The 12,462-nt window shown below is 39.5% G+C and overlaps 1 protein-coding gene across 1 annotated transcript in view; it reads left to right on the top strand.

Annotated features, from left to right (window-relative positions):
• The window catches only part of FSIP1 (fibrous sheath interacting protein 1), a 189,055-nt gene extending 177,626 nt beyond the window's left edge, over positions 1 to 11,429 (top strand). The window contains exon 11 of the mRNA XM_055316794.1: positions 10,072 to 11,429. Within this exon, the coding sequence (XP_055172769.1) occupies positions 10,072 to 10,079 (8 nt within the window). The 3' untranslated portion in view covers positions 10,080 to 11,429. The remainder of the gene's footprint in view (positions 1 to 10,071) is intronic.
• Positions 11,430 to 12,462: the final 1,033 nt, after the last annotated feature.

Genomic DNA, 12,462 nt, shown 5'->3' with positions numbered 1-12,462 from the left:
TGGACAGTCTTTGACATAAATATTCAATTACCTATGTTAGAAGTCTATTTAAGTAGACTGAACTTTTTCCTCTAAGGTAGATTACTCTATTGAATGATCTATTGATTATTTTCTATATTGTCTACTAAATTTATGTTGATCTATTACTGTCTCCATCCTACTTATTAAATCTAGAATCTATTAATTCTGAACTAACTCCTCAGTCCCATATTTTTCACTGCCTGCCAGTTAGCTAGCTCCATGTGGTTATGGCCTCAAACTGATTTCCTTATCTTTCCTTTTAACTCAGATTTTCCTCTCCTGTTTCTGCAGTCACCCTGGGCTCAAAATTTGAGTCATCGTTGTATCTTCTCCCTCTTTTGCTTCCCACCCTTCGGTATTGCTTGCTGTGCTCCTGCAGTGCCTCCCATGCCCATCCCTTCTTTGCTCTTCCTGCTGCCTCAGCTGGACACTGTGATAGCCCTCGGACCAGGCCTCCTCACCACTGGGTTCTCCCCTCCGGCCATTGCTGATCATGGCTAAACTAATTCCACCAAAGTACAGCTTTGGTGACCACACTTTGCACCTCAGAAACTTCTGACGCTCACCACTGCCTACTGAATATGATCTACATTCTTTCCCTGGCCGTTCAAGGCCTCCACAATCAGAGTTCGATCTTCCTAATTGGTCTCTAACTAAGCCTCTATGTGTTATTCAGGTTAGCTAATCTGGTCTCAGGATTTCCAGTGCTTTCCTCTGCCCCTGGACAGCCCTTGACCCTCTTTTCCTGAAGAATGTTCAGGTGCCCCTTCAGTGGCAGTTGGATTCCCAACCCTATCTTCTCTGAATGTAACCTTCCACGCTTCCCTTTTTAAAAATCTTGATTTCTCCTCTGAATGTCCTAGAACATTGGTCTCCCATCAGATCATTTCACATACCCTGTCTTTTTTTTTTTTTCCACATACCCTGTCTTGAAGTTGTTGTGCACATGCGCCCCTTCTCTTCCTTATACTTGTGTAATTTTTTTTTAAGGACAAAGATCCTATCTTTTGATTTGTTATTACATCTCCTGTGATGCCCAAAGTGCTGCCTTAAACCAAGTGCCTGTTTAGTAAATGAAAATTTACCCAGTTTTCAAATAATATGCTGAAAATGTGGTTCACATTTATTCTTCACATCATGAATGAAAGCAGGTGGTATTGCTTAAGAATTATGCAAGGCTCACATGCTATATAAAGATTTGGAACTTTTCTTCTTTTTTTAAATGAAATTTTACAAGCTATGAAGTTTGTATCCAGCAGAGTTCATTTTTACAACATGCAATTCGATTAGATGGGTGCATTTTGCCTCCCCCCACTAAGGATCTTCATTTAAAAAATAAACTGTGAAAACTTTGTTCTGCTCTAAAATCACAGTGTATTTTCTTTGTAGCTAAAGAATTTTTATCAGAGAAGGTATCTGCATCTCCTTTTTGTCTACTCTAAGCAGACTTACATTGGATGTGACAATTTGTTGTATATGCGAGCTCATTCCAGTGGAGTCTGTGTGTGCGGAGGTTTAGAATAGTACTTCACTAAAATATGACTTTATTTCTATGTGACCTTGTGTCACACTGATGTATATCTGTCTCAGAGTAGAACATGACAAGATGGAATGAACTAGAACTTCATGTGACTTGATGGAAAGCAGCTGTATAGTTTATCTATCACTTCATAGAACATGCCTTTGAAAGCACCAGGAGTCCCTAATGTGTAACAACCCTTGTGAGTGTGGTGGACTAAGATGGCATAGAGTGAATATGGGAGCTAGATTTTGTTTTCTGTTTATTGCATAACAAACTATAAGGAACAGGTTCTACAATCTCCTTTTGAGTGCATGTTAGCATACCTGAGGTTGGAGTTTCTAATTTTACTAACCTCGGTGTTTACGATGAAAATCCTTGGCTAATCAATTTTATTCTGAATACTAAATTGTAATTATGTGCTTTCTACGAAAGTGAACACTAAAATGGAATGCCAAGCCAGCTTTCTTGGCAAAAAGCCCTTCACAAATGTAACTTTAATGAGGAGTTGCAGTGTGTTCAGCCATTACATTATATTTAGGTCTTAGGAAGCAGATACATGTGAATGTGATTCAGAGTAGATTTCTGTAGACAGGAATGAACTAAGAAAGACCAGTTATTTTCTCTTTCAATAGAAAATATTATTAATACATACTTTTCTTTTTCTTGATGAATTGAGGTCTGTTACAAGTATGAAAATACTTTTAAAAGGCAGAGTCAGATAAAACTTCAAAAAGAGGACCCAGCTGAATGATATTGAGGGGCGTTCTAAATTGTGGCATTGGAAAAGAAGGATCTGCCTCATAGCTGTATTAAAGTTTGTGCTTTAGGCTTAGTGGTAACTACTGATATTTGACTGTCTGGATACAAGGTCCAGTAAATTTAGGGGCTCAGTTGGTTAAGCATCTGCCTTCAGCTCAGGTCATGATCTCAGGGTCCTGGGATGGAGCCCGGCATAGGCACCCTGCTCAGTAGGGAGTCTATTTCTCCCTCTCCCTTTGCCCCTCCCTCTGCTCATGCACTCAAGCTCTCTCAAATAAAACCTTAAAAAACAAAAAAACTCCAAGGTCCAGTAAATTCAGTGTTGTACTCACTCACTGTTGGGGCTTTAGGGGATTGGTAAATACTGTCTTCTCTTCCCCACCCAGATCAGAACCCGTGTAAAGATAGATGGATTCTGACGAGTGCAGAACAAGTAGGTTGGCTTCATTGCTGATGAAATGTAGGGCGTTGTGAACTGTGTAGGCAGTTACATGGTCTTCTCAATACTGCGTCCTCCAGGTGAACTGATACACCCAGTCACTGGCAGAGGTGTAAAGCTTCAGGCCTCACCTGTGGAGACCCAACCATGTAGAACCAATAGCATGGAGGAATGGAGGAGCCATGAAATAGCCTTGGTGGGGAGGGGCAGTGTGCTGACTCCCATGAAGGAAGGGGCTAAGCTGAGCATGCCCTTTCTTCCCTCAAACTCACTGACCAGCTTTCTTTGGCACCGGGAGATAGCCCTGAGTATACCGGCTTTTTAGGGAGAAAGGCCTTCAGGTCTGTGGTTAGTCTAGTATTTAATCAAGTTATCCTGTGTTGGATTGCTTTCCAGAGAATCCAAACAAAAAGGCGTCCTATGCATGTATGGTATTCTTTTTTCCCCACTTAGCATTTGAACTACTTATCAAGAGACATTCATAAAGAGGAAAATATGAATAACAAAAGCAATAATAATAGAATAGGGCAAAAGGGGACACCAAGTCAGTCCTGTAGTAAAGAAAGGGGTCAGACTATACTAATTCTTCAGGGGCAAAGTGGAGTTTCCCATAGGACCTGTATATTAGTGCTTTAAAAAATTTCTGTATCGAATGAGTCAGTTAAGTTTGTTTTAAGAATAACAACCCTAGGGATCCCTGGGTGGCGCAGAGGTTTGGCGCCTGCCCTTGGCCCAGGGCGCGATCCTGGAGACCCGGGATCGAATCCCACGTCGGGCTCCCGGTGCACGGAGCCTGCTTCTCCCTCTGCCTATGTCTCTGCCTCTCTCTCTCTCTCTCTGTGTGACTATCATAAATAAATAAATAAAAAAAGACATTCTTTAAAAAAAATAAAATAAAAAAAAATAAAAATAACAACCCTAAAGGAAAACTAGGGCTGCTAACTTTCTTGGTTGGCTCAGGAGTGTCCTGGTTTTTACCACCGAGTGTTTCTTGTCCTTGGAAACCCTTGGTCTCTGGCAAACTGGGATGATTGGTCACTGTAAATTGAAACTAAGAACAAAAAAGCCAAAGGGCAAATTAATTACCTAAAGCTTGCAGTAGTCTGGGTAAGTAGCAGGAGCCTGGAGCTAGAAGAGCAGAGGGATGTTGGGTGTGCCCACTCACCAGCATTATCTGGTCTAGTGGTTGGGAGCATGGGCTTTGGCTGAGCCAGATCTGGCTTTGAATCCTTTGCTATTAGCAATGATCTGAGGCAAGTTACTTAATCTCTGTCCTCCTCACCTTGGTTTCCTTATTGGTAAGATAAGATGGTTTTATTACTTCAATAAGGATCAAATGATTATGTCTGTGACTGGGCGTGGTTGGCTTACATGGGGGCAGTAGTCCCTCCTTATCTGCTGTTTCAGCCACCTGTGTTCTGCAGCCTTCCAGAAGCAGGTGATTCTCCTTTTGACTTGTCAGGAGGTTAACAGTAGGCTAACACTATGTCACAATGCCTATGTCCTTCACCTTCATCCCCTCATGTAAGCGTTTTATCCCCTCACATCATCACAATCAGAAGTGTGAGTGTAGTACAAGACATTTTGAGAGAGACCAGGCTCACATAACTTTTATTACAGTAAATTATAATTGTTCTATTTTTTTAGTATTTTTAATCTTTTACTGGATGCAATTTATATTATATATAACAATATATAAAACTTTATTTTGGGGCCTAATTTATAAAAATTAAACTTTGCCATAAGTATGCATGTATGGGAAAAATCATAGTATATATGGGGTTTGGTACTCTCCATGGTCTCAGGCATCCACTGAGGGTCTTGGAACATATTCCTTTTGGATGAGAGTGACTACTGTATTTAAGGTTAATCAGGAAATTTTCCATAAAAGCCTGGACTTCTGACTTTTCTGACAAATCAGCAGGTTCTTCCATCAGTGAGGAGAGCTGAGTAGCAGACATTCCCTTTGGAAGGGGCAGGTACCTCCGGGAGGACACAACCCCTATCTGTTCCTCTCTACTTCATGTGCCTGGCTCTTTGGAACCATAGGATTTCCATCCCACGTTACAAGCCTTTGCTGCTTTGAGTGTGGCCCAAACACCGGCAGCTTGTTAGAAAACCTACTGACTCAGAGTTCGCACTTTAATAAAATCCCCCCAATGACACTTACTATGAAGTTTGAGAAGCACTGTTACAAACCACAGAGTGTTATTCCTAACCAGAGAGAGCATCAGGATCATCTGGGGAGTTTTCTGCTTGTTTTTTTGTTTTTTTTTTTTTTTTTTTTAATACCTGTGTCTAAGGCCCTAGCCCGACTTACTGAAATTAGAATCCCTGGTGTGGAGCATTCAGTCTGTCAGATTAATACAAGCTACAAGATTTTGTTATACATATTTGAGAAGTACGGATTTCAGTATAGATGTAAGAAAGCTAACTGTGTTATTCCATTGGGGTCCTCGGATGGAACAAGTTGTACCAACAATGACCACTGTATAATCTGAAAATACTTCAAGTTGAGATGCTACCCACCAAAACTTTATTTGCTTGTAACTTTTTTCTTATTTATTTTTAAATTTTAATTCCAGTATAGTTTACACTGTTAAATTAGGTTCAGGTGTACAATGCAGTGATTCACCATTGACTGTAACTTGAGGTGGTTGTAGGTGGATTAGCTTTTGTGAAGGACGTTGCAGTTTTGAAGGGCTGTGTGTTAGTATAGGTCCTTCCTCGGACCACTTGAATAGTTTCAAAGGCACTAGATTGTTTTGAGAATGTTTTCTTTGTTGTAATATAGACTTCCTGGTTTGTAGTGGAGCTCTGAGATTCTAAAATAGTAACACTATTAGCTACCTTTTCTTTCTTTCTTTTCTTTTCTTTCTTTTCTTTTCTTTTCTTTTCTTTTCTTTTCTTTCTTTCTTTCTTTTCTTTTCTTTTCTTTTCTTTCCTTTCTCTTCCTTTTTCCATTAAAAAAATATGTTGGCTTGCTCTTAGGGAAATACTTAACTCATCATTGCTTTAATGGAGTTCTGTTTCCCTCAAACTGTGTGTGCCTTCAGGCTTCCTAGTTGTTATTTGTTAAATTACTTTTTCAAGGCGACTCATTGCTTTTCAGATGCTCCTTGTAACTAAACCCCTCCCCAAATTTATTTGATCAAAATATAAGAGCTGCTATATGAGAAATTTCCAGTGTTCATTACCTCTTGATATAAAACTTTAGTATATAGTATGTTGATCTTCAATGAACTTATCTTTTCAAGTTACTTTCAGCTAATTTTCTTCTATTTTGATTTGAGGTGGACTTTTCATGTAAATATGTGCCACTGGTGGCACTACTTAAAAAATACTACTTTATCATTTTGTTTAGTAGTGTGGACAATAGCATGTTGGAGAGTTTTGGTATTGCAATGCATTATCCTTTTATCAATTAATAAGAACTTATGATTCTATTGCTTCATTCAAATTGGGTAAAATGAGAAAGATCATAACTGTAGACTAGATTTATGGACCAGCAATACTGGGATCTTGTTGGAAATGTAGGGTCCTAGGCCCTGCTCCAGACCTACTGTATCAGAGTCTGCATTTTAGCAAGATACCCCAACAAGTGATTTGTACACTTGTTAAAGAGTGAGAAGCTCTGGACTAGATGGTTTGCTAGTCCCTTTACTCCAGGATTATCTATATGGTAGTGGTGAAAATAATGTCAGAAAGTATCTCCTTTTCTATCTGCTCAGTCTTTCTTAAATTCCATTGTAATGATGATACTACCTTCTCCAGGTTATCTTATCTCTCTAAACATCCCTCCTGTCCTGCTTTTGGGTAACCTTCCCCTTAGTCACTGAGAGCAAGCATGCCCCAGCTTGAGGTCTCTACTCTTTCATGGTTGATATTTTATTTGGAGATGCACATAACTGGCATAGGATCATCTATGCTTTGTGTACTCTTGATTTTCAGAACTCTCTACTTGGCATTGCCTCAGATCTGTCTGGCATTTTAAGCTATACGGAGTCCATCCCTTAGGCAATACTTCTTACCTTTGGCAACATGTTAGAATCACTTGATGAGGGGTGCCCAGGTGGTGGCTTAGTGGTTGAGCATCTGCCTTTGGCTCAGGTCATCGAGTCCCACTTTGGGCTCCTTGTAGGGAGGCTTCTTCTCTCTCTGCCTTTGTCTCTGCCCCTCTCTCTTTCTCTGTGTCTCTCATGAATAAATAAATAAAATCTTAAAAAAAGAATCACTTGATGAGATTTAAAACTGACTAATGCCTTGGTTCCATCCCAGATGAATCAAATCTATTTCTAGGGGTTGGCTCTGGACATCAGTGTTCGTTCATTAAGGACATTGTTCTAGGATATAAGGAATAGGACTCTGAATTGTTGTCTGTTGAGGAAGGCAGGCATTTAAGCAGATAATCACAGCAGGGGCGAGACGAGTATAGTAAGAGCTTCAGGACAAAATCTATGGCAATAGTACAGAGGGAATGATGAACCCTGGGGAGATAGGGAAGTGACATTTGAGTCAAGCCTCCGAGGATGTTGGTCATTTACTGGTTGGGCAAGAAGGGCAACACTCCAGATGGAAGAAATAGTACTTGGGAAGGCCTGGGCCACGGTCTTATCATTCCTCATCTCAGGTGTGGAATATTGAGGTCTGCTGCTCATCTATCGCACCTTCCTCCCTGCTTAACGTTTCTCGTCCGTGTGTAGACCATATCACTCCATTTCTCACTTTACTCTCCGAAACTCCAAATTATTTGTCCTTAATTATTAGCTTGATTTGTAAAAATAGCATTATTGACACATATTTTATCTACCTGTATTCATTTCCTATGGTTGCCACAACAAATGATCACAACAGAAATTTAGTATCTTCAAGTTCTGGAGGCCCGAAGTCTGAAATCAGAGTCAGAAACGAAATACTCTGCCTGGAGACTCTAGGGAAAAATGCCTCCTTGCTTCTTCCAGTGTCTCAGACTATTGACGTTCTTTGGCTTTCTTGCTTTGTGGCCACATCACGCCAATCTCTGCTTCTGTTTTCACATTGCCTTTTTTCTCTGTGTTTGTGTCCAATCTGCCTCTGCTTTGCTCTGGTAAGGACATTTGTTCCGAACATATGGCCCACCTGGATTAATCCAGGATCATCTTATTTCAAGAGCCTTAACTGTTACATCTGCAAAGACCCTTTCCCTAAGAAAGGTAGCTGTCATAGGTTCCAGGGATTAGAATGTGGACATAACATTTTTTGGCCACCATTCAACAGTCCTTTACAATTCAATGGTTTTTATAGTCACAGAATTGTGCTTCCATCACCACTATCAATTTTACAACATTTTCCTCACCCCGCAAAACAAACGTTATACCTGCTCCCCATATTCCCCCAACACCCCCCGTGCTAGGCAACCACTAATCTACTTTCTGTCTCCGTGCCTTTGCATTTGCCTCATTTGGACATTTCATATAAATGGAATCATAACAACATGTGGCCTTTTGCATCTGGCTTCTTACACTTAGCAAAATGTTTTCAAGTTTCATCCATGTTGTAGGAGGTATCTGTATTCTTTTTTTTTTTAAACCTTAACCTCATTTTACTTTAAGTTGAAAGTTAAAGTTTTTATTTATTTTTTATTTTTTTAAATTGGAGTTCAATTTGCCAACATATAGCATAATACCCAGTGCTCATCCCAAGTGCCCCCTTCAGTGCCCATCACCCAGTCACCCCAACCTCCCGCCTACTTCCCCTTCACTACCCCTTGTTCATTTCCCAGAGTTAGGTGTGTCTCATGTTTTGTCACCCTCACTGATATTTTCACTCATTTTCTCTCCTTTCCCTTTATTCCTTTTCACTAATTTTTATATTCCCCAAATGAATGAGAACATATAATGTTTGTCCTTTTCCAATTGACTTATTTCACTCAGCATAATAACCCTCCAGGTCCCTCCACGTCGAGGCAAATAGTGGGTATTTGTCATTTCTAATGGCTGAGTAATATTCCATTGTATACATAGACCACAGCTTCTTTATCCATTCATCTTTCTGTGGACACCGAGGCTCTCTCCATAGTTTGGCAAAAGACATGAACAGAAATCTCACAGAGGAAGACATAGACATGGCCAACATGCACATGAGAAAATGCTCCGCATCCCTGGCCATCAAGGAAATACAAATCAAAACCACAATGAGATCCCACGTCACACTAGTGAGAATGGGAAATTCACAAGGCAGGAAACCACAAATGTTGGAGAGGATGTGGAGAAAGGGGAACCCTCTTACACTGTTGGTGGGAATGTGAACTGGTGCAGCCACTCTGGAAAACTGTCTGGAGGTTCCTCAAAGAGTTAAAAATAGACCTGCCCTATGACCCAGCAATTGCACTGTTGGGGATTTACCCCAAAGATACGGATGCAGTGAAATGCTGGGACACCTGCATCCCAATGTTTCTAGCAGCAATGTCCACAATAGCCAAACTGTGGAAGGAGCCTCGGTGTCCATCGAAAGATGAATGGATAAAGAAGATGTGGTCTATGTATTCTTTTTTTATGTTGAATGATAATGTCTTGTATGGCTGTACCAAGTTTTCTTTATCCACTAATCAGTTGGATGGACATTGGGGTTGTTTCTACTTTTTAGCTGTTATGTGTAATCCTCTGAAAACTGGCCTACGGATTTTTGTGTGGATGTGTTTTCTCTGTGGCGTACACACAGGAGTAGAGTTACTGGTAACTATGGTAACTTTTTGAGGACCTGCTAGACTGTTTTCCAAAGTGGCTGCACCATTTTACATTTCCACCAGTGGTGTATGAGGGTGTCAGTTTTTCTGGTGTCTGGCTTTAATTTTATTGTGTTCTTTTTGTTCGTTCTGTTATCACTTCTGGCTTTGCTGATAACCTCACTAAGGTTGGGAGAATATTTCCATTTCATTTCTGCTAGTGTCACATTTCTTTTTTCTCACACTGAAGAAATAGAAAATGATCAATTCTTGTCCACCCTGAATGTCACATTTACTTTTGGTTTCAGCCTGCTTCCCAGAAATAGTGCAAAGCAAGCAACAATAACACAGGTTGATGTCATCTCCAAATCCATAACTATTTTAGCTCTCAAAACCTAGCAAGTTCTTTCTTGGCTGTAAGCTAAATGAAGGCGGTCCCTTCTCTTTTGTTTTTTTCTTGTGAACTTTGTATACAGCTCGTGGTGAGTGTCCAACAAATATTAAATGAGAACAGCTATTGTCTCATGTGTAAAATGACTTACTGTTTCTGTAGGTTGAATAATTTTTCTTAATTATGCATACATTTCTGATTGCTTTACAACTTTGGTTATTGTTTTCAATGTGCAGATGAATAGGAGACTGAAGATGTGATGGAAGAATGGAAAAAATCTTAAAGACTTGCTGGGTGTGCTTTTAAGAAAGTTGGTAAATTAAATTACTTTTTTTTTGAATCCTTATATTCAGTGACTGCATTTATGGAGACCACTGGTCAAACACTGACTTTAATATTTGGATTCTCTTCCTGGATTATATTTCTTTGATATTTTTGAGACTTGGGGTACAATTGGTCAATGGCTTTCTCCATTGAAATTCCTGGTAAAATTGTGTTTTATTGCTAATCTTGTAACATCAGGGATACATTACAGAAATCACCATTTTATGTATGTGTGTGCTATGTTAAAATTAGTTGAAGTGCTATTATGACTTTGTATTTGATTTTATGTGTTACAACTTCATTGGGACTCCAGATTTAATCACTGAATTCTTATTTGGGCCCTGATGTTCTGGCTTTCCTCCTCTCTAATGCCTGGTAAGTACAACTTGCCATAGAAAAAAAATAATTTTCTCAACAAAGCAATGTTAGCATAGGCTTTGCTTTCTTATTAGCAATGATACTTTGCTTAAACAGGAGTTTGAATTACTTTATTTTTTTTATTATCAGTTATAATCTTTCAGAATGCAGCAAATATATCATCCTGTTGGAGAGAGTATATATACATCAGAATTTTGAGCAGAGGTTCAATGCTTCACTTTGATTGAACCAGTTTAATCACATTCACATCTCTGACGCAAATTCTGTGGCCAGAGGATGGATTATGATGATTGGTGTAGTCAAGGAGTCATGCTTACTTTCCTAGATGGGAGTTGGGTCAATCTCCCTGGAATAGCATGTAGAAACTAGGGACAATAGTAAAAAGTAAGCGGTTGCAAGGAGTGCTTAGGAGGAAGCAAACATATATCTACTGCAGTTACTAACCTACTGTCTCCCAATAAGAATACTATGGTGAACCCTCTAATTTTAAATATCATGAAGGCTGGAGGGGATAAGTAAAAAATATTTATTAAAATATTAAATAATTTGTTGCTGCTCCTCCACATTAGACTTACAGATGTCATAGAGACAACCACCTTCTAGTTAATAATTTAATATACAACTATTATGAAGAACCATATAAAGAAGTCTTCTAAATCTTCTTTTTGGTCATGCTTATGCTACACTGGTAATAGATGGACAATACCCTTAAATACATGGTCATTAATCAAAATGCCATAAATACCATAAAGAGGGGGCAAAGGGAAGATACTGATATTTTTTTCCAGAGTGCCCTGAAACTTAGAATGCAGCAAATAAAGATTGGCTATTTAAGAAAATTTCTATTTTAAAAGTTTTGTCGAGTTCCAAGTAAGTCATTGGATTCACAAGAAAATTTTATGTCAGCACTTTTTTTTTCCCCAATGAATTGGTGGCTAGAGCTAGAAGTCCAGTTTATTTCTGATGAAAAAGAAATGAGCTGGCTATTGTTCTGCCTTTAATGAAGTTTGGAGTGATAGGAATGTAGATGATTATTTTTTGCTCACATGTTTTCATCTACTGATAGTGGATGATGTTAATGATCACTTATATCACATTTCCTTGACTTTAAAAAATGAATTTTTTACTATTTTCAGAGGAATCAACAGGCAATTTCTTTTTTGAGCCTCCCCTTTCAGTTTACATTAAAGTAATTGTGGTTCATGTTGATGTCCATGTGTGACTGTAACTTATCTTGATGCTAAGAATTTTGTTGTGTGGGTACTGGCAGAAATTAAAGTCATGCTTTTAGACTCTCCTAGGAGTGACATGTGCATTATAAGGTTTGAGTCCGGGGAGAGGTGACCTGGGTGGGAACTTGGAACGATGACAGAGAGGAGCCAATTTTGGCCCATCACCCTTTTCGAGAAGGTCAGCTTTCTAAACTTGTGTGCTTCTGGTATATGAGTGTGTGTGTGTGTGTGGGGGGGGTCGGTGTGTAAGTGTGTGTGGAGGGGGGTGGGAGATGAGAGCTTATGGCTTTATAATGTGTTTCTGCAAACGGTATTTGGGGTATAGTGAGCCTTTATGTTATAGGATTTTTTTTTAATTTTTATTTTTTATTTATTTATGATAGTCACACACAGAGAGAGAGAGAGAGAGAGAGAGAGAGGCAGAGACATAGGCAGAGGGAGAAGCAGGCTCCATGCACCGGGAGCCCGATGTGGGATTCGATCCCGGGTCTCCAGGATCGCGCCCTGGGCCAAAGGCAGGCGCCAAACCACTGCGCCACCCAGGGATCCCTATGTTATAGGATTTTAAGAGAAGGGGAGGAAGACAGAATGATCTTGAGTAATGGATTTTGCCATTGAAAGAGGGGACACCATTTCATAGCAGGTCAATTGAAAGTTCCTCTAACAAGGATTGGTAAGTTATACATATAATTC

Source organism: Nyctereutes procyonoides, unplaced genomic scaffold (genome assembly GCF_905146905.1).
Source record: "Nyctereutes procyonoides isolate TBG_1078 unplaced genomic scaffold, NYPRO_anot_genome, whole genome shotgun sequence".
NCBI classification, from domain to species: Eukaryota; Metazoa; Chordata; class Mammalia; order Carnivora; family Canidae; genus Nyctereutes; species Nyctereutes procyonoides.
This window is presented reverse-complemented; position numbering and strand designations above follow the sequence as displayed.